Genomic DNA, 26,960 nt, shown 5'->3' with positions numbered 1-26,960 from the left:
CTTGCATAGCGACTGGAAGACTATTTTTGGCATTATTTATTCTGCAGATCAGACCCTAAAACATCCTCAGTTCTCTCAAAGACTTTTATAGTCTATTGACGTACAAAGAAATGTCACAGAAGCATATTTTTAGATATGTTCTAATGGTTCAGCATAGTCTAGAAATCTTCTTCAAGTTTTGTACAAGCCATTGCCAGTTTTTGTTTCCAATATTAATTGCTAGAAATTGCTTCCACTCTGTTTTCTATTTGTTCGTATGCCTAGAACATTGACTTATGTCCTCCTCCTTAGCAATGTTTATCAAACCAGATTTTGATAATGTGACATTGGTATTAGATAAGATGCCACTTCCTTTTTCCAAAAGACATTTTGATTAGCTTTTCAGACTAATATATTTGACATGTGCCTCCCTGTTTACAGTAGAAAGCTGGTTTTCTCCTATCTGTTTCAAAAGAATCCTCTTAAAGGCCTAGATTCTTTTGCAAATTTTTACAACACTTTCCCTCCTTTATAGAATTACACACAACTCAGTTTTTTCCAGAAGGTGTCATTTGTTCTTCGTTCAACTTCCGCGTATTCAGCCATCTTGCAAGCATGATCTTCAGATTTCCCACACAATCCAACTACAGCATCATGCATACCTGTAGCCTATTGTCTTTGATTCGTCAAACTCGCGCTATGCCAGCTCTCCTTTGTTTCAGACAATCACCAATGAAAATAAAGTTTATTGTGGTCAATACTGGCAAGGCTAGATCCTCCCCTTCATGTAAGATATAACCAGTTTTATCTTATAATAACATCCTCCTGCGAAATTACTTGATTCAATTGGTGGGTGAATGTGAGCACCATGACACTATCAATGGATGCTAGAAGATTTTTCCTTCAATTGTGAACCACTAATCAATAATGCAAAGCAGAAAGTCTTGCTACATATTCGTCCTTGTGAAATCGTGAAGCAGTTGCTATATTGCGCAGTAACGCCAGATTTCGATATTAAGCTAGCCTTTATGAAGCACTAAGGCCATCCCTCTCGGGTAAGTCTTCTCAATGCGATTCTACATTATATTTTATTGTTATTTTGGTTTCAACATCTGTGACCAAATGCCATTAGCTGTGAGGTTTATGCTTAGGTCGGCACTTTTTTGGATGTATTTCACGGGCAGTTTGACATGGCGTTCTCTTTCACAGATATGAATCACTTACGTAGGTATGATTTGTTCACGGTCCCGCTACAACCATCCAGTTGTCATTAATGATTTCTACAATTTTGCCCAAGCAAACCGAAGCAAGCATGCATGCAGACTTGTTTTTTGGAAACTACATCAGGACCCTAATGACAACAGTACATATTGTACTGATAGGTTATCCTGTTAAAATATTCGATTTATTATTATTATTATTATTATAAAGATGGAAAATGCGCTCATTAGCAAAATGCGCTACAAAACATAAGATGCAGTGAATGTTATTGCAGGACATTAATTTATTCAGAAGAAAAAGTGTTTTTAAGGCAAAACCAAATATTCCAATTCTAATTCATGTTTCCACAACATCAATTACAATGATATTCAAAGTCTATTACAATAATTAATAATTACAATTACAATAATTTAGTTTGATATGACTAGTGATATGTTTGTGTATTGTGTAGGACACCGAGAGACGGCAGACAACGGTTGTCCGGCTCGGTGTCTTATGAAGTTTTCATTATACGCAACTTCCATCTGTTTACAACTTAAGGTTTATTGAATGTCAATTACAATTTGATTCTTTAGAATTAAAAAACAGCATAGTCATATCAGTCATGTGTGAACCTTGCTACAGTTACAAGCGACCTGGTTCTAATTTCCGACAAATAAATCCCGATTGTGGAAGCAAAGGTTTCCAAACGGGGTTTTCAGGATTTCAAACAGTTTTGTGCCTGTCTTAGGGAGAAAAGTTGCTCAAATAACAGTAGATCAGAATAACCTAATAAAGTTTGCTCGTATTTTTGTTCTTTTCCCTAATTTTTGCGGCCGTATGGGATATTTTTAGCATATATTGTGTTGGTCGGAACCGCGGAGCGTGGGAAGGGTCTACCTTGGAGAAACGTTACCTGGATGTACCTGTCAGCAAACATTTTATGGCCTTTCCTAGGATAGAATTCTGAAAACATGATACCTTTCTTTGAATTCAGTAACCGATGGTTCGTGTAAAGTGATTTTATTGATACATTGTGTGAATTCGTATGGAAAGTTAATCTTAGTAACTCAATGAAGAGGACAACACTTTCATGACAAGTTTGACCTTTACTTGAAAAAATCTTCCTACCTGTACTGGAATCAAGTCAAAGGATAAATGAATCCTGTCCCAGCATTTTCTGCTGAAAATGAGACCCAGTTAGCAGGCACATCCCCCGGGGGATCAGGTTATTTAGTAGACCCCCAGGGTTGGAACAAATCCTGGTCCACTCTTTCATTTTTTCCATTCAAATGTTGCTGACCCTTATTTAACCTCCATAGAAAGTTCTAGGAGAGCCGATCTATAAAAAGTGTTCAGCATTTATAGATTTTATGACATCATGAAAAAAGTTCCTAAAAAAGCGGTGTTTTAACCTTGGCCAAATACCACCGCTGTTTCTTAAGCCTTCTAACAGTTTGAACAGCTAATCTAACCAAGCTTCTTTAAAGCTGTGACCGATTGGTTTCTATTTCTTCGTTGAATGCTTCGTTATTGAAATAATTGAATTGAGCTACGAATGGGTAAAGCGATTAAAAATGTTGTCTATCACTCTACTATTTCTATCCTATTTCTACTATAATGCAGCCGAATAAGTTCGCTGACTCGCTTGATTTTTTTTTAAATAGAGCGACGATTTCTGGGCCAGAGGGCAGTTGGCAACAATTATGAAAAACCTAAAGAACTTCGAATTGGCTTTTGAAAATGGCAGAAAAAGCTTCTGCGGAGGAGAGATCATGAGAGGCAGTATCACAACTGATTTTGAAGACGAGGTAGAAATCCAAAATATCCAAGTACGTTTTTATGGTGAAGCATTTAGTCAGCCTAACAATGTCCAGGGCATCTATAACAAACAGAAAAGCAAAAAAAAGGAAAGCGTTGTAAATCTGAAAAAGGTCTTGTTTGGCTATAAGGACGGGGAGTCTGTCGAAACTATACCTACGCATCCACACGGCATTTACAGATACGACTTTCAGTTCATGGTGCCTAAATACCTTCCATGTTCGTTTGAAAGCCCGAAGGAACGTCAGCGGGGCCTTGCTTTCATACATTATTTTGTTGAAGCTACGATAACGCGGCCATGGAAGACAAACGTGACGAAGCAAGTACCAATCACTGTAAGCGAAGTTATCGACACGACGTTACCGGAGTATTCTTATAGGCCAGGATGCCAAACGCAAAAGGAATTAGGCACATGTATTTCAGATGGAATTCTATCCCTTGAAGCTTATGTTGATAATATATGTTATAACCAAGGGGACAATATACTGATATCTTGTGAGGCTGAAAATGATTCCAACCGTATTATGACAAGCGTGTATGCAAAACTCTTCAAGCGGACTCGATACCGAAGTAAAAGAGAGACAAAAACATATCTAGATATCGTTGCTGAATATTTCGGTGATCGAATATTGCCAAGGAACAGTGTTAATTGGGAGAATCTCAAGTTCAAGATTCCACAGGTTGGTCCGACCATTACGAAGAGCAACCGTGTTAACGTCGATTTCTTCCTGCGTGTGGGAATGTATCAGTTGTTTCGTGACGAAATCCACGTTGATTTGCCAATCGTGATTGGAATAACTAAAGATTATTTGGTTGAAAGACGGCTCACTGAAGAGGATCTGAAACTAGACGTGTCTGTAACAGTAGGTAAGGTGTTTGTGTCTGTTAAACTTTGACTAATCATACATTTGTGAACCGTCTCATCAAACTCTGGAATTATTCCCTCTTCATTTATGGTACTCCTATCAAATGATTTAACTTCGCGGTATCCACTACCATAAGAAGGGTTTCCTTTAGCAATGAGATTTTTTTCCTTGACTATAGTTCTTACTGTGGTTACAAAGAGGACGGTATTCGAAACAATGATGACTTAAGTCGACGATTATTCCACTTTTAATAACTGATCTTTACTTCTTGTTTTAAAGATCCGATTGCTGCAAGAAAGGGACGCCTGAACGAAGTTGATCGACGAAGACTGGAAGACATTGCTGACATTTTCATGCGAATGCCGCATGAAGGCAAACGCCCGTCAGTCCAATACATCAATGCATTGGCTAGGAAGAACCGCCGACAACACAGTGTGGAATCCACCCCTAGGCAAACACCGCAATACGACAGCGAAGACTCATTCATTGGTACACTGACCTTACAATAATATTTTGTGATGCATATCATTCACGATGGTATTTCCCTCTTAAGTTTGTAGAGAAAGACGGCTCTGTTTACCCAATGCATCGTTGAAATGAACTTCGGTTTTTAGCCTATAATATGAAATTCGTTTGCTTAAACTTTTTGTATTTGTCGAATCAGTAGATTTAACGAGAAACGATTTTTGCGTTCTTGAGAAGACGGTAGCTTCAGCTAATGGCAAAAAATATCAAACCTATTACTGCAGATATTACAAAAAATATCAAATCTAGAATCATACCAGTCCTATTACTGCTGTAATTTTACGATTTCTACCAACACATTGCAGTTGTTTCGACTCACTATTTATTTAGACAAATTGAAGTATCAGTGTACATAATGTTTTCAATTTGTTCGTCCGCTAATTCAATCATTGACTCATTTTACTTTCAACTTGCAGGTGACGAGAAGTTACAAATGTCAAGATCAATTGACCTGCTCCAAAGTGGTTATTATGAAGATGCCAACAGCCTTTCTCCAAGTAGATTATCCAGTCGAAGAGCCAGCGAAACTAATCTGTACACCGCCACTAAGGCTGATCGGCAACCCAGAGTTTTAGCCTCAACTCCTACTCCAAGATCCAGCGAAGCTGGACTTTGGTCCAAAGGAAACACTCCACGTCAAACAGAGATTAAAAGCGCCAGGCCTTCTGTTCGTAAAGCGGCGTCACATTCCAACATTCAGAACAAAACTCTCGCGAGTCCTGCTTCAGCAACAGGACAGTTAGAAGGGCAAGGGCCTTCTCCGAGAAAGTCTCCTGCAAAGCGGCCTTCTGTTCGAAAGACAGCGTCCCAGGGCAAGATTGATATGAAGGAAGCCGCAATGATTGCCGCTGGTATTGGCAATGTTCGTCGCAAAGGAGCATTGAAAATAAAAAGCCAGGGCGGGGGCATAAATGCATCTAATGAACCTGAGGGCAGAGATACTGGAAACGAGAATGTGGTAATCAAAGAGACCACTGCAAATGAACAACTAGCACTAGCTGACTCAAGTGGGAAGGCATCGGCAAAGAAAGGACAGGCAAGTGAAACTTCAGCTTCGTCCCAGCAAAATGGACCTGTGGGGTCTAGCCAAGCCCAGGATGAGAAGAAGCAGACGACTTCGGCAAATCGACTGAAGAGTTCATTTAAAATGCCTGTGATGAGTCCAATTCATTCGGCTGCCGAGTCTGGAACAGAAAGCCCCGGTAAAGAGCTGCGTCATGATGGCTTATCACAAGCTGGTAGACTTCAATCCAGGCATACAAGAACAGTATCTTCTGAAAAGCCCGTGGGAGCGAAAATGAGTTCTATAGCAATGGAAAAAAGCAACAGATCCGGGCAACAAAATGAGAAAGCACTCAGATCAAATAGCAAGCTTGCTGCTGTTGCTGCATTCAAGAAAGGAAACAAATCATCAGTTGGAAGTTCTCAGATGGATAAAGTTTCTTCCAGCGAAATTAAGTCATCAGGCTCGGGGAGAGCTGCTTCTGATAAAAAAGAGTTGTCTAGTAATCGAAAAGTAAGTACCTCGGACCAATCGTCAAGTCATTCTGTTAATGGTGCAGAGGATGGAAGAATAGCGAGTAAAAGTAAAGCAAATGTTCTCAAGAAGAGCGCTTTATCAAAAGAAAACGTCAAAAGGTCTTCTGACATTAAGAAAACCATTAAAGACGAAAATAAAGAAAACGAGCAATTATCAATGGGGAAAAATGAAGTCAACAATAACGTTGATGATTATGTGAATGATGACGAGATTGTTGAGATCAGTGAGCAAAATTTGGAAAACATGCCTGAATTTGATATTGATATGGCAAACGAAAAGAATTTGTTAGATGAAGAAAAGACTGGATTGAAACAAGATGCTGCTAGCCAACTTGATAACGAGGCTGAAAATGTTTTGAATTTGGGTCCAACATTTTCCAGAAGTCAGATGTTTGAAAGCAGACAAAAAAGAAATGGAGGGGTTGTTACGACAAATAAAGAAAATCAACTTCAAAGTCATTTGAAAAACTTGCCAAATGAAACAGGAAAGTCAGCTATAGAAAATACTAATGGCGATACCGGAAAGAGATCTCTCGTAATAGCAAAGGAGATAGTTGAAGAAGGTGAAATACTTCCAGTATTTGAAAAGGAAGATTTGGAACATGCACCGGCATACTGTTTCGATGATATCAATCTTTGCAACCAATCTTCTAACGAAAGAGAAAAAGCTATAGATTATTCTGAAAAAGAGGTTGCAAATGAGGATGGTTCAATGTCAGCTGAGATTCAGAACTTGGAGCGTGCACCTTCTCTTGATGAATTCGAAAGATTTGAAACAGAAATATTGGGGAACAGTGCAGCTAGGGGCATCACCGTAAATAAAAATGCTTCAGTTGATGAGAATTGGAAAGAGCAAAGAGAGGTTGGTGATGATGAAATAAGTAGGGACACTGTCAAAGGGGATATTATCGACAGGAAAGCCTCAGTCGTTAGCGAAAACAGCAACAGGAATGTAAAGGACAGTATGTACCATGCCAATGGCTTTTCTCAAGGTGACAAAGGATCGATTTCAAATCAACAAAAATCATCTGTAAACTACAATGGAAAGAAGAGCTCCCAAAACGAATCACGAAGAGAATCTTCCGTGGCAGCTGATATAGCGAATGATTCGTCTGCAGAAAAATCAAAAAGCGATTCTTACAGAAAGTCATCTATCACAAACAATAGGAACGTTTCTGGTATGAAGAGTAAAGGCGACATTTCTACTAGTGAGGCAGTTACTAGAAAGACATCTATCACCACTACAACAGAGCCTGATTTTGAAGAAAACAGCCAGAAAGTAACAGAAAATGGATTTGCACGTTACGACGCTGTCCAAAGTGGCAATAACGAACGGGAGATTCACAATGGAATTGATGTTCGCGTGAATATGAGTCAGGCCCTTCTGAATGATGTGCATCGAGTGAAAGGAGTCAAGACAGAATCTCAAGATGCGCTTCTTGATGGAAATCAGAACGAAGCACGCCGTGTGCAGAAAAGCAGTGGAAGTGAGGCATGGCAAAGAACATTTACAAAAATACGTTCCATCCCAAGGACTGAAAAGTCCCGTCGCGGTTCAATAGTTAACATAAAAGTTTTGGAAAAAGATAAAAGCTGATTTGAACTATAGTTACACTGTAGCATTGCAGCCTCATTTAAAGCTGGAGGTCATTTTTTAACGATAATTTTTGTTACGTCTTATATCTAATATTGTGATTCTAGCATATCACGAAGCAAAATATTTTGCACACTCAGAAGCTAGAAAATAACGTTCAATGTTCGGTTATCTGAAGCCAGTCTAATATCTTTGGATCTACTAGCTACGCATGAAATTTCTAACGAGGGCAACTTGACAGCTTGATTTGTCGTTTTGAAGATCTAAGTTCCAATTTGAAACGAACCACTTTTTCAATGCAGATTGATATATCTATCTTGTAATGGATACAGTTAATACTACTCTGTATAGAGCCAAGTGCAATTTACGTCTAGTGCATTTCATTTTTAGCTGATTTAATAACAATTTAGCTATTTTATATGCACTGTTCCTAAATTTACATTTGATTTTAAAATTCGTGACGTCTAGCTAAGCTGGCATGCATCATATCACAAAATCCTATGCCAAGACTCTTGAATATGTTGGTAACTCTCAGACATGCAGTCAGGGTGGGAAGATTGAGATGCAGAAGCGAACCTAGCTAGAGGGATCTACAGCCACGGTTAGATGTTGCATAGACAGTTTATGTTGTTATTAATTAGTTGCAGCATTTAGGACAATATCAGCACTTTTGCTTGGTTTGAAAAGTTTCTCAACCCTCCTTTTCTGTTTTTACATATCTTAGTGAGGTCTTTAAAGAGGTGGTTATCAAATATTCGAAAGAACAGCCATTCGAAGAAATTATTTTTATATGTTTCAAAACGAGGGGAATTGGAATAACTTTGAGATAGCAAAGTTCTAGAAAGTGAACAGTTGAGGTAACGGATATCAACTGTATTTTCCGTATTGAGGAAACAGCCAAAATTAGTCGGACACTGTGCTACATAAAAGGTCTAGAAGCCGTTTAATTCAAACTTGGCTAAACTCCTTGTGTGTAACCTCTAGATTATTCTCTACCACCCACCCATTCTACCTTGGCAAAATAAAACGAACAAAGTAATTATACTTTTGTTAAAAACATGATGTTCCCTTTTAAACGGACTGCTTTCATGACCTATTGCACTGCACTTAATGAAATATCTTTGCAAAATTCAAATTTTTAATTTTGAGGGGATGTTGAGCCCTTACTTCAAAATGAAACTTTCTGAAACAAATTTTATGGGATGTTTATTCAAAGTAATGTATTCAAAATTAGAACAAAACACACCTATGAATGCTTATCTTCAAAATTTCATAGTTAAGAAATGTGCCGTTAGTTGTAGGGACATGCCTAGAAAGTCAAGACGATATAAACTTTAATCAAAAACGGTTAGCTGAACAAAGTTGATAGAAAGCAATGAAAAACATAGCCCATTAATGATTGGCTCGTATCGTCGCAGTATCGTTCTTGTCACCGATCGGTTCTTTTGATGATGGCACAAGAAAGCGGAGCCTCAGGTGTACAATCGCCGGATAATAACTAAAAGTAAACAGAACGAAGGAGAATAACGCGTTTGATTGGCTCCTTTTTGGTTAAACGGCGAGCGCTGTCCCCTCACCTAGTCAAAGAGTCTTCAAGAGCAAATTAATTCTTTCTCCTTACACAAGTCAGGTTCCTTTATTCTGGTGTAGACAGATTTACGAAGACCTGAATGTGAGGGCGAAGTTTCTTGTAACAGTGAACAATTTGCGCTGTGTCTTCATGCTTCTCAATTCTTTTCGGAATACTTTACTCCCGCTATCCCCACTTTCCCCAGAAACAATGTTGATAGCTCATGCAAATATCGTACAAATCACAGGAGAAACTTACTTTTTAATTTCCTACGTCATTTCGTAGTAAAACAACATTGCTCAAAGGAAGGGAAGTGGAAGTGTTGAATTTTTTTTTGCAAACTATCGTTCGTATACCAACACCTTTGGCAGGCATTGTAGCTTGCCCATTTATTATCAAAATATCTTCACTTTAAGTTTTTGAAGCAATTTGGATACTGAGTTTTGGCCGAATTAAATCTTATTTGAGCATTCTAGTTTCGCAACTACCTCTAGGCAGTTCTCTTTTCGGAAATGTTCGCCTATCTCTTTGACATATCTCTAACCAAGATTAAAGAGATATTAGCCGAAATGATTCTTTGAAGTCATACGCCTGTCCTTGAAAATAGATATAATACTGCTGGGTAACGGACAGGATTCCCTTTTGTGCTCCATTATTTAGAGTCATTGCTCCTAAAGAATTCTGAGTTTATTCTTTTTGATACAGTGAAGCTCCCCTTTGCCTTTTTCCGATATCTTTCGAAAACAGTGCAGTTGTTCAGGTGCAGAATTATCTACCACGATGGGAAAGAGAGAAAAAAGCAGGTAGACAACTTTGAAGCCGGCTCTCACAACTGGCTACACATTAAAGACATATTTAAATGAATTGGCAATCAAATAGTATAATCTATTGTTCTATTTACATCAATACTGTATTATTCGGGTGATATTAGGTACTACAATGGAGCCTTAATTCAAACATTTATCATACTATGCGACATCTATTATAAATTTTAACAAAACATTATCCGTATTTCAACTATAAACAAAATTAAAATACTGCGAGTGCAGTAATTATGTAAACTGAATTTTATTATTTCTCCCATACGAAATTTTGGTCTCTTTCAAGCATTTTTTCATTTAAATTTCATTTGCACGACACGAAGCTTTCACACACACACGATCAGAAGAACATTTGGTCTCAATTTGCTTCCAATACTAGCAATCTGGAAAAAATGGCTAGTTTACCAAACTTCTTTGCAAAGTTTTATGCGGCACCCCCTGGCAAGCAGGTTTAAGTTAAAAAATACCATATACAAATCCATGTTCATAAAAATATACAATTCATAAATGGTAGGAAATGGTTCTGCGAAAACTCTGTAACTGCCCTGGCAAATTTTAAGTACGCCATCAAATTCGCCTATCAACCAGCTCTGGATTGATTCGTTACAGCTATGACCATATTACATCCTTATCCTCATCCGAAAACACCATAATCTATTATGAATAAGTGATATTTTTCATGAAAAATTCGTCTAATGAAACATTATTGCAACTAAAACGATATTTCTGCGTATATATTGTGCCTAACGTAAAAAAAATTCGTGTTTTGTATGGAAAACCAGGCTAGAGATGTGGCAACCATTCATTTTCAATATCTTTGACATGAAAAATATGCAAGCGACAGCCTGTGTTGGCAATTACTTATGAATTGAAATTCTTACCCCACTCGTCATTCTGATATACTAATGATAACATTTAACTAGCTATTAACAACTAACCATTCATCATCAATTTTCCCCTGCTTGAATCTCTCTTCTTTCATATAAAATGAATTTTAGTTATAATACCTATACAAAGAATTAAGCTGACGTATCAAGGATTTGCGAAAGTTCGCTAGTTCTTGACAACGATATATTGAGCTTCAGATCCACAGGCTCCCATTCCAGTTCAGATTGGCTATCCAATCCACTGCTGCGACCAGTAACAGGCGTTTCGGACAATGCATTGTCCATTTCACGAAGAGGAATCATCTCGGACACTCGTGGCGACGCTGACTTTGGCTGAAGAGCGTGTACAAACGGATGGCCATTGCTGATCAGAAGATCGTGTTCTCGATCATCGATGTCGTCATCGTCAAGGTCGTCATGGTGATCAAGAGCAACTCTGCTATGGGTGTCTCCACTTATGTATGATGAAGGCTAAGGTTGGAATTAATGTAGTTATTTTCAAGACATTCTCAAGCAGTTTTAATTTGAATACCAATTTAAATTAATCGAACCTTGCCATTCCTGTTGCCCATCAAAATATTTATTGGTATTACAAGGTAAAATAATAGAACTATTTTTTATCTTTGCACTAGATGTAATCACAGAGACCGCGAAACCTAAGCATATGGATACCTGGACAGTTAAAGAAAAATTCGCTGCTTACAAACTTAACGTACAACCCTGTGCTTTAAATTATATTTGTCATAGCTAATCTAGGCGCTTTATAATTATATGAGCTGTAAATCTCAAAACATAAAATTGCTAAGGTTCACTTGCCTTTGTGCCAAGCCTTGATGAAAACTTGTCCATGTGCTCTAAACTGCTGAAATTGTCTAGTTCTCGAAGCTTTTTTATGTTGATAAGACTGATCTTTTCCTGATCCAACTTTCGCTTTACATTCTCTCTCCACCAAATGAAACCAATGGTCAGTATAACGAGCAGACTTATAGGCAGCGCGACAGTGACAGAAAGTGGTAGCTGTGGAGGTGTGTCCGGTTGTCCATATTTGGCAGCATAAGCAAGGGCAAGCTCATAGATGGAAGGCCTTGGCTCTACGAACAAATAATATGTATGTAAAACAGGTTAAAGTATTCCAACTTAACGTAAATGAGTAAGTTCATCAAACTGAGACCCCGTTTACACTGTCCCGGGACAATTTTGCACCGTTACGGTTCGCAAGTGTTTACACTGTCGCGGTTCCAAATTGTTCCGTTTAGCCGTTCCGTTTACACTGTGCCGGTATGACCTTAATTGAATGGTAGAACAATGTTTAGAAGAAGCTGTATTTAGTCAACCGAGGCTTTTATTTTGCCGCCGAAGTCAACAATCTAAATTTTATTGAGAGCTAAAATGGAGCGGAAGGCCGATAAAAACTTTACTTGGACGGACGACAAGGTGGCTTTAATTTTCAGTGTTATTTTAGACTACAAAACTGCAAAGTCCAATGAAGGCTTGGACTGGGAAACAATACAAGCTTTTTCTGTCGTCGCCTTGTCTTCAGAATGTCCTTTCCTTCAGAACTTAACAACATAGTTACGCCACAATCAAAAACTCGATAACCTGAAACAGCCATACAAAAGACCTCTTTGTGAATCCGTGACAATATCGTCTCGGATAGGTGTTTACACTGTCCCGTTCAAGAACGGAACCGTGACGGTACGAAATTCGTTCGCTTTCAAAGCAGGGTCAAAAACTGTTCCAGATAGCAGAGCAAAATCGTCTCGGTTCCACAAGTGTAAACGGAAGGGTGAACCGTGACAGTTTCCAAACTTGCACGGGACAGTGTAAACGGGGTCTGAAGCTTTATTTACGAACAAAGGAATTGAACGTATTTAGGTGACGTTACTTCTACCAATGACCTGGGGGTGGGTGATGTTCATTCAGTAATCAGAGGCACGTAAGTTTTCTTGCAGTAGCGACTGCTGGCAAGACTTATGACAAATTTCAATAGGCTAACATGAGAGAATCAAAGTACACCTAAATCAAACTTTTGCTGCTGTTTTCAGATAAACCAACAGTCATGTGCTTGCTTTTCTGATTGGCCTATTTTGATCCACAACTGGGTATATATATTTCCTAGCGTAGAGTTTTCGATCTATGTTCTGACGTTTTAAACTCTGAAGGGTGTCAGACGAAAAGCTTTAGTTTACTCAAATGTTTGCTTTTTTCAAAGCCATATAAAGAAAAAGGTACAGCTGTAGCCCCATTACAATGACGGAGAAGAACTCATCCTATCAGTGTGTCGTACATGTATTCGAAAATTTATGGAAACATATTCAAATATACCCATTCGTCGTGTTGAATACTGTCTTCAAAGTTTACGGCGGCATCTGGACAATTGATAGCACATACATAACCTTTCCTGATAAGAATGGTCGAGGAATTGAAAAGAAACCTTGATAAAGATAATGTTGGGTGACCGTCTTGTCTCGTTGAAAGTCTTTATCTATTCTTACTAGAAACATTGACAACAGTCAGTGCGCGTTAACAACACATAGAACACTCCTCATGATGACCTAAACTCATAGTAGGGTGTCCTTATCAACACCAGAGGCTACCGATTGTAAATGATGTAGTTTCTTCCTTTAATAAAACACTTTTACAAAACCCAAGTATCAATAGAACAAAACTCTTGCGCACGAGAAACACAGTCATCTAATTCAGAGCAGGAAGATGCAATTTTCTTTCATAATACAGAACACTCTATTTTACGCATCTGTATTTACGAACTTGAGATGAATGGGTATTCCTAGGCCATAAAAACTCACTATCAATTTGGTAGCATCAATTTTCTTCCATAATCAAAGCAGAATTCCAAAAAACAGCAAATCTCTCCGTCAATTAACAAAAATTCATATAGTAAAAGGATTTTCTGTTGCGTTTTACAAAAATCTTTGAATCGTAAAAGGTTTCAGTTTAGGTTTGGCTTCCAGCTTTTCACTAAATTTGGCTACTAAACATTGGTAATACATGGTAAACCTTGAACAACATCTTCAATTTGAGTCGATGAATTTTTTCTTTCTTCCTATAACCACAACTTCCTATAGATGCAGGCAAAATCTCGCCACAAAAAGCCAGCATACTGGCACATTAGAATAATTTAGGAAAACCAACTTATAAGCAGCTGTACTAGAATCTGCAAGATTTCGAAGCAACTGAAGTATATTTAATATTTGATTCAGGCGATTTTTTCTGAGCTGCGTTTCGAAAATCTCTTCTTTTGCAAAAATTTAAACTGTACTTACAATCGATCTTTTAACAACTTGCTTAATCGTTAGCATAATTACATTACTTGTTTAAATTGTTTTCCGTTTTGAAACAGGCTTAAAACAAGTAATACTACTTAGTCCTGTAATTTACGTCAAAGAGAAAATACAAACATAGACAAACCAGGCTAAAATGTTCGTATTATATCCGTGTTTGATTGAAATTTTTTATGTCTGTGAAAGACTGATTTGTATCCTGTATTATGCTTCGTTGGTCTGAATTTCAAAATGTGCTTAAACACAAAGCCTGTATGTACAAATGTACACGCAAAAATATCACGATATTATTTAATCGCACCAACGCAATAACCTCTGTGAAGTATACATATTTCACATACACATACAAATAAATATATTTCGAAGGTCACAACTACAGCTACTTGTCGTGCTGCTGCAAAAAACGAGCCGAAGCTGCCGAGGAAACGGCGTGAACAAAGGGTTCGAATGAGGAGTCGGTTTGAGATTCTAACAAATGGAACCAGATCAGGAAAAAATTAAAACTGCTGAAAGTTAAGAACGGATTTACTAGTTCCATGCTGAGTGAACCTTTCTGATACAGATATCGCACAACACATGCAAAAAAATAGGGCTTTCCGACAGACTTTAAGCTAGCTAGATTAGAATAAAGCTAAACCGACGAGAAATTGTGTAACATCTGCTTAAGAATGTTCGAATACACACCTGGAATTACATGAAGATACATGTTCTCCTTTGAATATCCAACATCGTTGAAGGTTATGCAGGTATAGGTTGCGTCATCATTCAATTCAACACGATTTAACACCAATTCGGAAGAAAACGCTCTCTCTATTTTTTTGGTTTCTATTACCTCAAAATAATCTCTCTTTTCAGTAACTTCGTAAAATCTATCGATCTTTTTGTAAGCTTCTCTATCCACTGTGCTATTTTTTGCGTTCAAAAATATTGTACCATTCGTTTCATTTCCTTTGAAAATCTTCAGATGCTTCACAAGCTTGATGTATGGGGCAGTGTCAATGAACTGGCTCTCGACATGACACTGCAAGTGAACTCTGCTACCAACAGTTACGGTGAGATTGCGCGGTGAAAAATCTGCGATCCTCGGTTTTAAAGTCTCTTTCTTTTCTAGGTAAAGAAGTGAAAACAAAAATGCAGTCAAATTTGCAATGCGAAATAAATTCAGAAAACTAGCGGTTTCAACAATACACAAACTGATGCTTTTACCTTGACTGTTTAAAAATGAAGATATTATGAAATAGCCCGAGACGTTATTGAACATTACATTCAGAGAAATAGTCAGCAATCCACATCAAAGGCGTTTAAGCATTGAATCTAAATAGCTAGGAAAAACTGCTGACAGGAAAACAGAAGAGTATCAAAGACCCAGAACTTTTTAAAAGGTTTCTATTTAGACGTTAGGTGCTACACTTAAACAACAATGAGGAGGTAGGAATTTACAAGGAACAACCTGCATAAACTATCAAAACGTTGTATGTGAAATATAGTTTTACAATTGTGGTGACACATTGCAGTCTTGTTTTCTGTTCGCTTCACTTTGATGAATATAAATTTTCGATTAAAATACAAATCATTGACATGTGTCAACAATTATGCTTCACTGTTGCAATAATTGCGTTGAAGAACTACTTCATGTATCATCTTCTCCCTTTGCCAAAACGTTCATTTGCATGGTTACCAAACGCTTTGCAGAGCCTAGTCTTGTTTTTTCTTCTGTTTTTATTTTACTTTTCTAGACACAAGCTTATAACAGCTTATTGTATGAGCTGCGGTAAAATTAGATATACTGCTTTCTTTTTGGGTAATTTCTTACAATCATCTAGTGACTAGAAAATGAAGAAATTTTTTTCATGAAAACAACTGGAAAGTTTTGTTTCTTACCTGATACAGATAACATGAAGGTTCGTGTAATGGTTGTCTGATTATTTTTGACCAAACAAGAATAATTTCCAGCATCAGCCAAAAGTATCCATTTCAGTTTAAGAATCCAAAGATTTGTGTCCTTTGTTCCTGCCATCCTATAGGAAACATCTTGAAGTGGCTTACCATATTTTGTCCATTTAATAGCAAGAGGAATCTCCCCATCAGCTTCACAGTCTAAAACAACTGTTTCCCCAGTTCTTACTTCAAGCTTAACAACACTTGACACCTTTTCGTTTTTGAACTGTAGATCTAAAATAAAATATACCCTGAATATCATAAACAAAGCAAAAATCATAGCAAAAAGGAATAATCAAAGTTCTCAATTCAAAACTGCCTTACAGAAGCTGCAGACACAGCACACTCTGCTCTAATTTCTTGAAGCTAAATTAAAACAATCTTTTGGTGGTACAAAACTTGAAAATGGCTTTGAAAAAAGTAAACATTTAGTAAATTCATTAAAAACAGGCCATTGTGTAGATCAATGGTGACACAAATGATAGGGGTAGACAACAGTGACTTGAACATGATAAGCTTGTTAGTTTCAGTAATAGGCTGCAATGGAAAAATTTGAAAAATTGACAAGAGTTCTTGTGAACGAAAAGAAAAGTAAAAGACTTACAGTGACTAAAATTTCCTGTAGTCAATTCTGTTAGCAGTCCTGTATTTGGTGTTAGTGTAGTGAAGTTAGCTGAATAATTCGTTTCTGCAGCTATAAACATTAAAATATATAAAAATATAAATATTTCATGATGTTCACATTCAGAAGACAGGGACATGCAACTTCCTTTATTTAAGTCTTAATTACAATGAAAATTGTATCAAATCAAAACAAAAAGTTATGAGAGCATATGTTTTCTATATAACCAAGGTGATCATTATGTTTGCTCCATAACAGGCAAACTATGGGAAGGCAAAAGCCTTTCTCATTGATGGATCTAGTCAAAAACTGACTACCACCAAAATGGGAAAGATGATTGATCATTCCCTTTTCATCACACACTTTTTCTAGGAGAATTTTTGCTTTTTGTCACTAGACAGGCTTTTGCAAAAATATAAAATCATTGAAAAGTTGCAATAGTGCAATCAAAAGTAATTATTATAGGCCATGCTTAGGAGTGACTGGTGCAAATCCATATGCCGATGGATTCTGTAAAATATGAATAGCTTGCAACAATTCAAAGCACAAATTCTGAAGCTAGAAGCTAAACAGGTATTTGAGTGGACAATTGAGAAATAAAATTGAGTATAGGTTGAACACTAGCAAACTAACCAAGTCTCATTGTTAACCTGCCAAAAATTTTGAAAATTCTTGCTTGTAAATGAGAGTACTAATTATTCAACAATTTCACAAAAACATCAATTCTGTCTTTGTAATTCTTTGCCCAGCATTTACCATGAAAAGCAGTAGTCATGATGCAGGATGATATATAGCTTCTGCTGCTACAAGATCAATGCAGCCTTGAAGGTGACGTTCTACATTTGCAGCCCACGAATCTGCTCTAATAGCGCATCCTTTCAAAGCTTATCTTGTATTGGTATCCTTGTACGCTTTTTTCTCTAGTGCCGCTGCTAGGCAGGACAAGCCTTTTAATGACAAATGACAGGTTTAGAATCCATGAAATTTTCTTTAAATGCTTGCTTCCTTCATTCCAAAAAATTATCTCCTGGCCTCTCCATTCCTATCTATCATTTGTTATTTGGTGGCATTTTCACTATTGTCCAGAAATGTACAATGTACTCCTCCACCTCCCCCATATGTGAGGAAAATTTTTTGCATAAAAGTCCGATTTTGATTTAAGAGCCCAGACCAGAGTCCAGTAAATAATGGGGAGGTCAACACCATCATATAAACAACACCCTCAAAAAGCAGTAGTAAACAAAAAATGGTGCATATTATACACAACAAAATATGGTGACATCACACCTGACCTTAGGTGAAGGAATATTTAGTTGTCAACTTAGTAAAATTACTTGTTTTTCCCAATATGAAAGATGATAAAATCATCAGAAGCTTCTGGAATTTCAAGAACTCCATCTGGTGACCAATGATTAATGTTCCTAGGTAGTAGTAGCTAGAATAAAAAAAATAATAACTCTATAGATCACATAATCTACTATAACATAAAACTTTTGAAAAGTGTCTAGGAGCAAAAACATCTTTCTCATTTATAAAAAGCACAATTTAAAAAAAAACCCAGTGTTTTATAAGTTGCAGAGAAACTATTAATATTACTGTTCGATTTCCAAAACAAAATGAACAGTCAAAAGTAAGATTACAAAGGACAGGCCCAGTTGCACTGTTTAGTAAAGATAACTTTTCTTGTTTTCTGCCATGTGACTTATTGACAAAGATCCTTATGCTAAATCAAGAGGAAGCAGAAATTGACAGTGTTTTTATTAAATGCATTAATGGTGGTAGGTAGGTAAATTGAATCTAGATGGTTAATTAATGACTCTATGAGGATGCTGTTGTAAGCATTTATATGTAGAAATCAATGTAAAGTGTTAGATTCTTACTGGTTGAATTATCTAAAGATGGAGCAGGGGGACACATTCCCACCTATTACTTGGCAGGATCAAATTTTTATTTCCTCTAAACTTGGTTAAAGAAACTTGGGGGGGGGGGAGGGGACTAATTGGAAAACTATTCTATTGTTGTGTGATTGTGAAACTGCCTTTATGTATCTAAAAGCCAGTCATGGGCATTCCCTAATGTTATGGCCTTCCCTGTTTGTAACAGGGTGTTTCTTTCTACTAAAAATGTCATGGCCTAGTTTTCTTTAATCTTGTTCTCCCCAGGAACCAATTATCATGTGGTTAGGTCTTTAAATTTTTGTCTCTCTCTTGCCATGCAGTCCAACTGTTTTTTTCTTATTTTAAGATTTCAAAGTAATTAGTGAGTAATTATTTATATGACTACCAAGAAATATTCCCATAAAATTTAGCGAGATAAAACTGGATAATTTACATCTTACATCTAGAAATTTTACAATGAGTTAAAATTTCTGAAAACTCCAGATATTGCTTTTATCCTAACAATAAATATCCACTGACTAGATAAAGGTTTTTTAGCACAGACAAAAGATCTCCAGCCTATATGGATCAGCTTGTAATGACAGTAAAAACAAGGCTCTAGTCTACAGGGGTTTTCGATCAAGTGGACAGGTCATTTTTTGTACTGAGGCAGGAGGCACTGACGAACTTTCGCAATAAGAATAAAAAAAACAAGGGGAGAGTCAGTTCCTGTGTCTGGCTCAGTTTTTCAATCGTAAGTTTCCTCGGGAAACCTTTCTGCAAACTACACATGACTGAATCAGTACAGCAAGTGCTAGGAATTAACTGACCACGGGATAAAATATGCGAGAGTTCAGTCTGCACAGCTTCGTAATTTGAAATTGTTAGATTTGCCTTGACAATAATGAGGCAAAGTATACAACATACCTTTCTGTCTGCAAATACTGTGGTTGATTTTCTCGAGAACAATGGTTTTCTCGAGCAATCCGCACCCTAACATTTCGCACCAGAGAAACAACTACTTATTTATTGTTTTGAAAGGTATCAGTGCCTCGTTTTCGACCGAGCTCCTTCGTACCGGCCAATCTCCAATCTGTCTTTTCTACGAATACATGCATCCTGTATTCCAAAATGATGGCAGACAATTTTGAAGCTGGAAATGATTGCGAAGACCTGGTTTTTGAAGGATCACCTTTATCCATGTACTTGCAGCAAATTGGAAATGACGACTTTTGCTCCTACACATCAGATTCAGTTCCTGTCTGCTCTGAAACAAGGCAGGATCTGGAAAAGTTACCCTTGTCAGACACAAACACGATTGTTCCTGATATTTCATTAACTAACTTTTTCACAAAATTTAGGCAGTATTTGCGAAAATCACTCGTAACAAACTATTTCTCAGAGACAGAGTTAAAGACTACCATAAAGACGATTGATAAGAAAATGGCTGATTCTGCAAGTGTTGTGAGTGGAAATTACTTGGAAGAGGACAAGGACAGCAATCAAGAAAGATCTGAAGTCACCACTGTAGTTAAAGATGATGAAAAAAAGCATCTAAGACCATCCTTGAAGCAAATGACCCTAATGATTCTTCAGTTTAGCATTGCATTAGGATGTGCAGCTCATTCGAACTTACTATCATCCCAAATTCTTGTTCTGTCATTGTTGAATGCACTGATTTTGGTCATCACCATATGTCATCTTTTGTACCAGTTTTATATTTCAAAACAGTTCACATTCATTTGTAATGATGCTATCAATACCACTGACATGTTCACTCACAGTTCGGAATCAATTTGCAAATGCTTTGACAAATGTTTTCTATTGATAAGAGAATGCGAAGTGATTTCCATGGGCTCCACTTTCTATCATCCAAGTATGCCTGTATTAAAGATTGCTCCAAGGAAAAGAGGGATGTGTATAGCTCTGAGGAAATGTATGGCAAAAAATTCTTTAATTTACTTTGAAAGTATGAAAAAATTGGTTTTACATTTAATTAATCATTTGCCAGATCATCTTAAACTTTTGCATCTTAAAGATGGAATTTGCAGTATTGCAGTTGAGGATATAATGTCTTCATTTGATGAAGACTCTTATTTAGATGAAGGTGCCTTAACATCAGCTATGATCAAAAGCTTGATCTGTTTGACAAGGTCACAACTTTTTGAAATGTTTCAAATTATAAGGCAAGTGCTGCAAAGGTTTCTTGAAACTGAAAAGTATAAAGAGGAAAAACAGTTATTGTCATCCATAGAGAGTGTAATGAAACCTCTTAAAATGGCTATAACTAGATCTGAGAGTGTGTTAAAAGATATGGAGTCAGTATTCATGTTTACCAAGGAAAACGAGTTTATGGAAAAGAAATACATAAAGAAGACAATGCTACCTTCTCAAAGATTTCTTTGGGGTGTAAAAATTGATAGTTCATTTCTTCATTTGAAATCAGCCACTGGTACTCTTCAGCAAATAGAGAACATTTTCAAAGCAGATAGTTCTGAAGAAGTATCTCTAGATGCAGATGTTGTTGCAAACATGGACGAAAGCCAAAAATCAATGATGAAGCATTTATTAGACAATGTCAAATGTGACCTCGAAGGAGCAAGAAGTTGTATTGATGAGATAGAAGGATTATTCCATATGGCCAGCTTTGTAAAAAATGATGAATGTGGTAAAAATGACATAGATACATTTGCTCCATCCAACTCAAATATTTTGACTATTTCACCAAACTTAGCATTAGTGGAACCTGAAGGTGATCTGTTCCTGGAGGCTATCAGTGACCCAACCTATGGAAGAAATTCGACGGAAGATAACATGTTGCGCTTTGAAGAAGAACAGTGCAACCAACAGATAAGGGAAAGCAAAATGTTAATGAGTGAACTGAAAAGAATTTTTTCTTATAAAAAAGATCCAGTTGGATTGTTACCATTTGATCTTGTAAAAAAGAGATCAACATCTCATTCAAATGAAGGTACCCAAAGTAGCATAGATAATGTTAATGATTTTGATAGTCAAAATATTGCAACTGAGAAAGAAGAAGTAGAAGACAGTTGTGAACAAGATGAGGAGAACCAAGAAAAATATCCAGATAGCTACTCTGGAATTGGAATAGAAAAGAGTAATGAGTTTTCAAATGATAGAACGTTTGAACCTCCCATTGGCATTTTAGATGACCTGAAGTTAGCCATTTTGAATAGGCAAGCAAATAGCATGATATCTGAGCTTACAATTGAAACAGATACATTTGATATGGATGATATTGTAGAGTGATTTAGAATTCAGTTGATAAGCATGTCAGCTTCTTGAAAGTACTTACAAATTGAAATTTTTTTGTTCTTCCTTTATGTTTGCCCAGCCCAGATAAGCTTTTTTTAATCTCAATAACATAACACCTTGAAACATTGATGATAATGCAGCAGAGAGTGAGCACACAATTTTTCAAAATACCATTACCTGTGCTGTGAATATTTCATCTCCAAAATAATAAAAAATTAAACTTTTGGCATCCCAGGGTGGCTTTATAAAATTGTTACAGGGCTTTCCATTTGTCCACCTCTATATGTTCCAAGTTTGATACCCATTGGACCAACACCATAAAACAATTTTTGCTATCATTGTGCATTACTATCTCTTGTCAATCAACAAATGATGTCACCAATTTTGAAATTTTCCATTTTACCTACAGCCTGCAACCTGTGGAATTTGTACATTTAACCTATAGTTTGCAAGACCTCAACAGTCATACAATTGTTATGATGAAAAGTGGTATTGAAGACGGGGAAAATTATGCTACAAATATGCTCTCAGCAAATCAAAAAAGTATATCTTGTAAGCAATAGATTCTTAAATTTGCGAAATATCTTTACAGATTTGGTTACTAGGCAAATGCAAACGATGATACAGCGAGATGGATACAATTTGCAAGGCATCACAAGCCCCAAAATCTAAAATGATTTCCTTGTGGGTTTTTCCTTTTATAAAATTTAGATAAGCCACAGATGTAGAATGGCTGCATTTCTGTTGCTTGAGTTTACCTTTTTCGTTTTTCAATGCCAGTTGTCTGTTTTTACTGCAGTATCTCCACACCGAAAGAAGTCGAATGGCCGTTCAACTGTGTCTGAGTCTGCAGAATACGAAAGTCCTCGAAGAGATCTTGCGCGTGCAAAGTTATCGCAGCCATGTTTTCTGCATGCAATGCAAAGCTCTTCATACTGGCATGTAAACTGTGTACAGCGCTATATAGCAACTATAACTATAAATGCGTCATAATACAAACAGCATAACCCTTCGTAGTAGAACATTACCTCTCTCAAGACCCCTCTTGCCAGGCATCCCTACCATAAAGAGAGGGGGTCAGTGCGAGCAATCAGTGTCCTTAAAGATAGGATTCCTAAGTTGGTCTTTGTAAGTGACTAAAAATTGGACCTTTCTTGTTTAGCTTCTATTGGGGCATTTACAACTAATGAACAATCCTTGTCTAGTTGGCAATTATTAGTAAAGCTCCAGCCCCTGGCCCCGCTTCCGACGGCCCTGTTATCCATTGGAAGAATTATCGACATGTTTTTCGATTCGTCTTCTTGTGCCTTCAATTTTTTAGCTTGTTCAAGTAACATTTCAACTTTTTCTCTGCAGCCCCCCCCCCCCAAGCCCCGCTTGCGACGGCCCTTCTCTAATTGTTTTGCACAGCTCGGTGCATTCAAACTTCTCTCTTGCTGGTTTTTGTTTTTCTTTCGTTTCTCTCCTTTGTCTCTCCATTTCTCTATCGGGTTTTCTTTCTGTCTCTGATAATCTTACCTACTTCTTCAAGTGCGCACTTAATGATTGTATCTGCGAGTTTTCTGTTATTTCTTGTATGTTTTCTATGTATTCTTCTTGCTCAACACCTCAAAGTGCCCTGGTGAGAGGTTAGATTTTTCGCCGGGGTGGCGTTCACTTTTCAGTGGGGAAAATGATGGTCAAATTTGAAACCGGGGAGCCCTAAATTGTACCAAGGACGACTTTTAGCTGGAGGACTGCACATCATCATTGACACTAGCTGCACATTATACAATTCCCCCCCCCCCACCATTCACATGAAAGACACAGACTTCAACTGCCTGAACAAAATATATGTAGCCATTTTATTGGGAACACATACCTTTTTATGTTAGGCTTGTAGTTCAGAGGTTCTATCGTGATTGCACGATACAGAAACAGAAGCAATGTTTATGCTCTTTGGATCTTCATATTTATATTTCTGAAGTGAAAAGATAGCAAAGCGTTGGTTTTGTTTATGAATTTTACGCTACACTATTGATTAATCTCTCCAGACTTTTGCACACTTTGCCACGCCTATAGCTTCAGAATTGTTCGCAGTCAACTAAAAACTGAAGCCATTTCAAAAGGTCTTACTGATGATTTAATGAAGGTTCAAATCTGTTTAGACCAGATATTGAAATTTTCAAATCTTTGACCTAAAATTTTGCGTGCCCTCTGACATTGATTTATGAGAAACACTCTCATAACTTTTGCACCTTTACTTTCAAGGCAAAACACTTGGACACTTTTTCTAGCCTTTTTTCTCTACTTTTATTGATCTAATGTAAAAGATCCAAAGAGAAAATATGTTGAGGCTTGAGAACTGGGAAATAAGTAAGAGCAAAAAAGCAGTTATCACCTGTTACGTTCTTCTCTTGTTTTGCATAAACTCTGCAAAACGAATTGTTTTGCTTGCAAAAAGCGCAAAAGTACTTGAAAAACAACATCTAAGTCAGCCTAGGTAATTCATCACAGCTGGCGTCCTACACTCTGTTCTAAACGCAGCTTTGCTATGAGTTCGATGCATTTTCTAATGAAATGCAGCAGTTGGTGGTGTTTTCAATGAAATCTTCTCTATTGGTTCTGAGCCATGAATGAAATGAAACTAACAGAGCTCGAGCTTATTCAAAACCGTCAGTTATTGTAACTGCCTAGCGAATAAATGCTTGGCAAAGGATGTGTTTTGTTGTTTTACACTAAAGGCTTATAGAAATGCAGCCTTTCCTAAATGAAGCCTTTGTATTGTAGTACGTAACTTCCAGCAGAGCTGAATGCTGATAAAAACAGTATTCGTTACATGGAGAAGGCCAGTGTCATGAACTTTCGATGTCACCTTCCTGCCCCACCTTCCTCTAAGACCCTTGTCTTCAAATCAGAAAGCTTTTTTTGATCCAGTTTGCTAGGTAGATATTATTTTACTTTCAGCTTTGCAAAAAAGCACCAGTAAGGTTTCATCGTTCTTTTAAGGTAACTAAGTTCTGGATATAGCTAATTCAGTTAAATAGAATGAGATAACTGTTTTCATCTGAGCATTAGAAAAGAAACAGGTGTTCTTAGAATCTTAAGCAATATATCATAAAGCAACTCTAAAAAATCCTAAGGAATTTGAAGATAATTTTTTTTTATTGCTAGGGCAAAAGATTCTTGAATTTCTTTACCCTCTGATTAATGCATCAAAAGTACAGGGGGGGGGGCGAAATGTATTTGAAAGTGGGGGGACCAAAATATCAAAGTCTTGAAAGGGTTTAGGAAAGGCCGCCACCATGGTTGGTGGCAAGAAATTTTTTAGAATTATGTTGTCTTAGGGATGGCCATAAACTGTATCTAAAATGAATTTGACTGAAGGTGTCGCATAGTCGCGTCTATTGTGAAGTTGACTTGAAATAGAAAAGTTTTGCAAAGTTTTAGAATAACCACTATCATAGAGCTCGTAATGAAACCTTTTTTTAGATTTTAAAAGTACCCGAAATAAGATGGGGGAGAAAAATAAATGAAACACGGATTAATAAAAGCATTAACGTTGAAATATCAACAGAAGAACTATCAACTAAAAATAAAAAATTAAGCAATTTTGTACAGTTAAGATATAACTTTGTAACATCTGTTCTTAAATTTTCCGGAAATTAAGTGCGTTAGAAAAAATTTGAAAAACCTTCAAACTGGGCTTGTCAAAATGAGTTTAAATAGAATTTATAATTGTGTCGATATTTTCTCTCTCTTAGTAAGAATGGATTATCCAAACGATCAAACCCTGAAGTTTTGTTGATGATACTTTTTAAGAACAAATCTACCCATACTTTATTCCTCATATCCTCAAAAAAGTTCTTTCCAGCTGTTTCTTTTCCTTCAACAGCTGATTTCTCTCTTTTTGTGATGGTTCTGAGAAAGTTTTCGTTAACAAATAGACATTGTGTGCCAAGTTTAGGCAATGGAAAAAACGAAACTCCGTCAATTTGTGCTGGCACCAAGTTATTCTGGACTAGGTTTCTCGATTTATTTGCTAAGCCAAGCTGTTACTTTTTGTAAAACTTAGACAATGACCGATTTCTTCGATCTAATTCCCATTTTCAATTTTATGTATGTCTTCTATGGTAAAAACATAGCAACCCAGGTATAGACGCATTTATAAGGAATATAAGGCAAAGTTACTTACAGAATCATATACTACATTTATTCCCACTTTTGCCTAAAATTTTTCTTTAGCTCCGCAGGCAAGTGGGGGGGCCATGACCCCACCGGCCCTCCTGGTTTCGCCGGCCCTGAAGTAATCGCTTTTGAAATACTTTTATCGTGCTTTAATGATTGTTAGAGCAAAATGGTCAGACTGGAACGGTATTGCACACACAACGCGCTTTTCTGTGAGTAAGAAAATCCACTATCAAATGGAAGTGACAGGTCGAAAGTACCACTGACAGTGAGAAAATGAAAAGGGGGATAAGAAGAGAGGCGATCACATTTAAGGGCTGGTAACTTACCCCAACACATTCCAGTACACACATTATTTCTTTAAGGGAAAAATTAGGTCAGCATAACAAAAATCAAAGCTAATGAATAGTTTTACTTTAATCCCGAATCGAATTAATTAATTCCGAATTAATTCCCAATCAATCATAGGTCAGGTCTACAATTGATAATTTAAAGAAGTCTGCTAGGTTTGCGTGTTAGAGCCTGCCATGGAGTAGATATTGTAGTTCTAGAAATAATGACGTCAATAACAATAATAATTTATAATTTAGAAGCCTAGCTTGGGCAGAAATAAAGTTATTTTTATTTTTTGTGATATGAATTGGTCGATGCATTGAACAATGCATTTATGAGTACCCATAGCCCTTTCTTCATTAACAAGACTGAAGTTAGTCATCCACTTGCAGTCAGCCCATAAAAATCCACTTTCACTTTTTAAGATCAGCTCCCAAGAGAACCTTTCTTTCCTGATCAAAAACTGCAGGAAAGGGATGGCTGGTGGCCAAGCAGATCTCATCTTATCTAAAAATTCACTTGCAAATATTTAAAATTTGGAATTTTTTGACTGAACTTTGCATTGGCTTTTGTTATCAATATAACATGTTTCAGAGTGAAAGACTGTAGTCAAGCTGGTCACATCGTTTATCAACTATCTTTT

The 26,960-nt window shown here is 36.9% G+C and overlaps 2 protein-coding genes across 2 annotated transcripts; one reads left to right on the top strand and one right to left on the bottom strand.

The window, feature by feature from the left end:
* The first annotated feature begins 31 nt into the window (after window positions 1–31).
* On the top strand, window positions 32–9,811 carry LOC135696393 (uncharacterized). The gene is made up of 4 exons (XM_065215773.2): window positions 32–1,034; window positions 2,847–3,867; window positions 4,146–4,355; window positions 4,808–9,811. The coding sequence occupies exons 2-4, from the start codon at window positions 2,886–2,888 to the stop codon at window positions 7,525–7,527; spliced, it is 3,912 nt and encodes a 1,303-aa protein (XP_065071845.2). The 5' UTR covers window positions 32–1,034; window positions 2,847–2,885; the 3' UTR covers window positions 7,528–9,811.
* Window positions 9,812–9,912: 101 nt separating this feature from the next.
* On the bottom strand, window positions 9,913–19,612 carry LOC135695995 (uncharacterized). The gene is made up of 7 exons (XM_065215246.2): window positions 19,469–19,612; window positions 17,999–18,099; window positions 16,647–16,736; window positions 15,986–16,276; window positions 14,789–15,211; window positions 11,619–11,893; window positions 9,913–11,273 (listed from the first exon to the last, which is right to left on the bottom strand). The coding sequence occupies exons 2-7, from the start codon at window positions 18,060–18,062 to the stop codon at window positions 10,935–10,937; spliced, it is 1,482 nt and encodes a 493-aa protein (XP_065071318.2). The 5' UTR covers window positions 18,063–18,099; window positions 19,469–19,612; the 3' UTR covers window positions 9,913–10,934.
* Window positions 19,613–26,960: the final 7,348 nt, after the last annotated feature.

The sequence above is a fragment of the Rhopilema esculentum genome, chromosome 14 (assembly GCF_057945365.1).
Source record: "Rhopilema esculentum isolate cy_ngs chromosome 14, ASM5794536v1, whole genome shotgun sequence".
Taxonomy (NCBI): domain Eukaryota; kingdom Metazoa; phylum Cnidaria; class Scyphozoa; order Rhizostomeae; family Rhizostomatidae; genus Rhopilema; species Rhopilema esculentum.
This window is presented reverse-complemented; position numbering and strand designations above follow the sequence as displayed.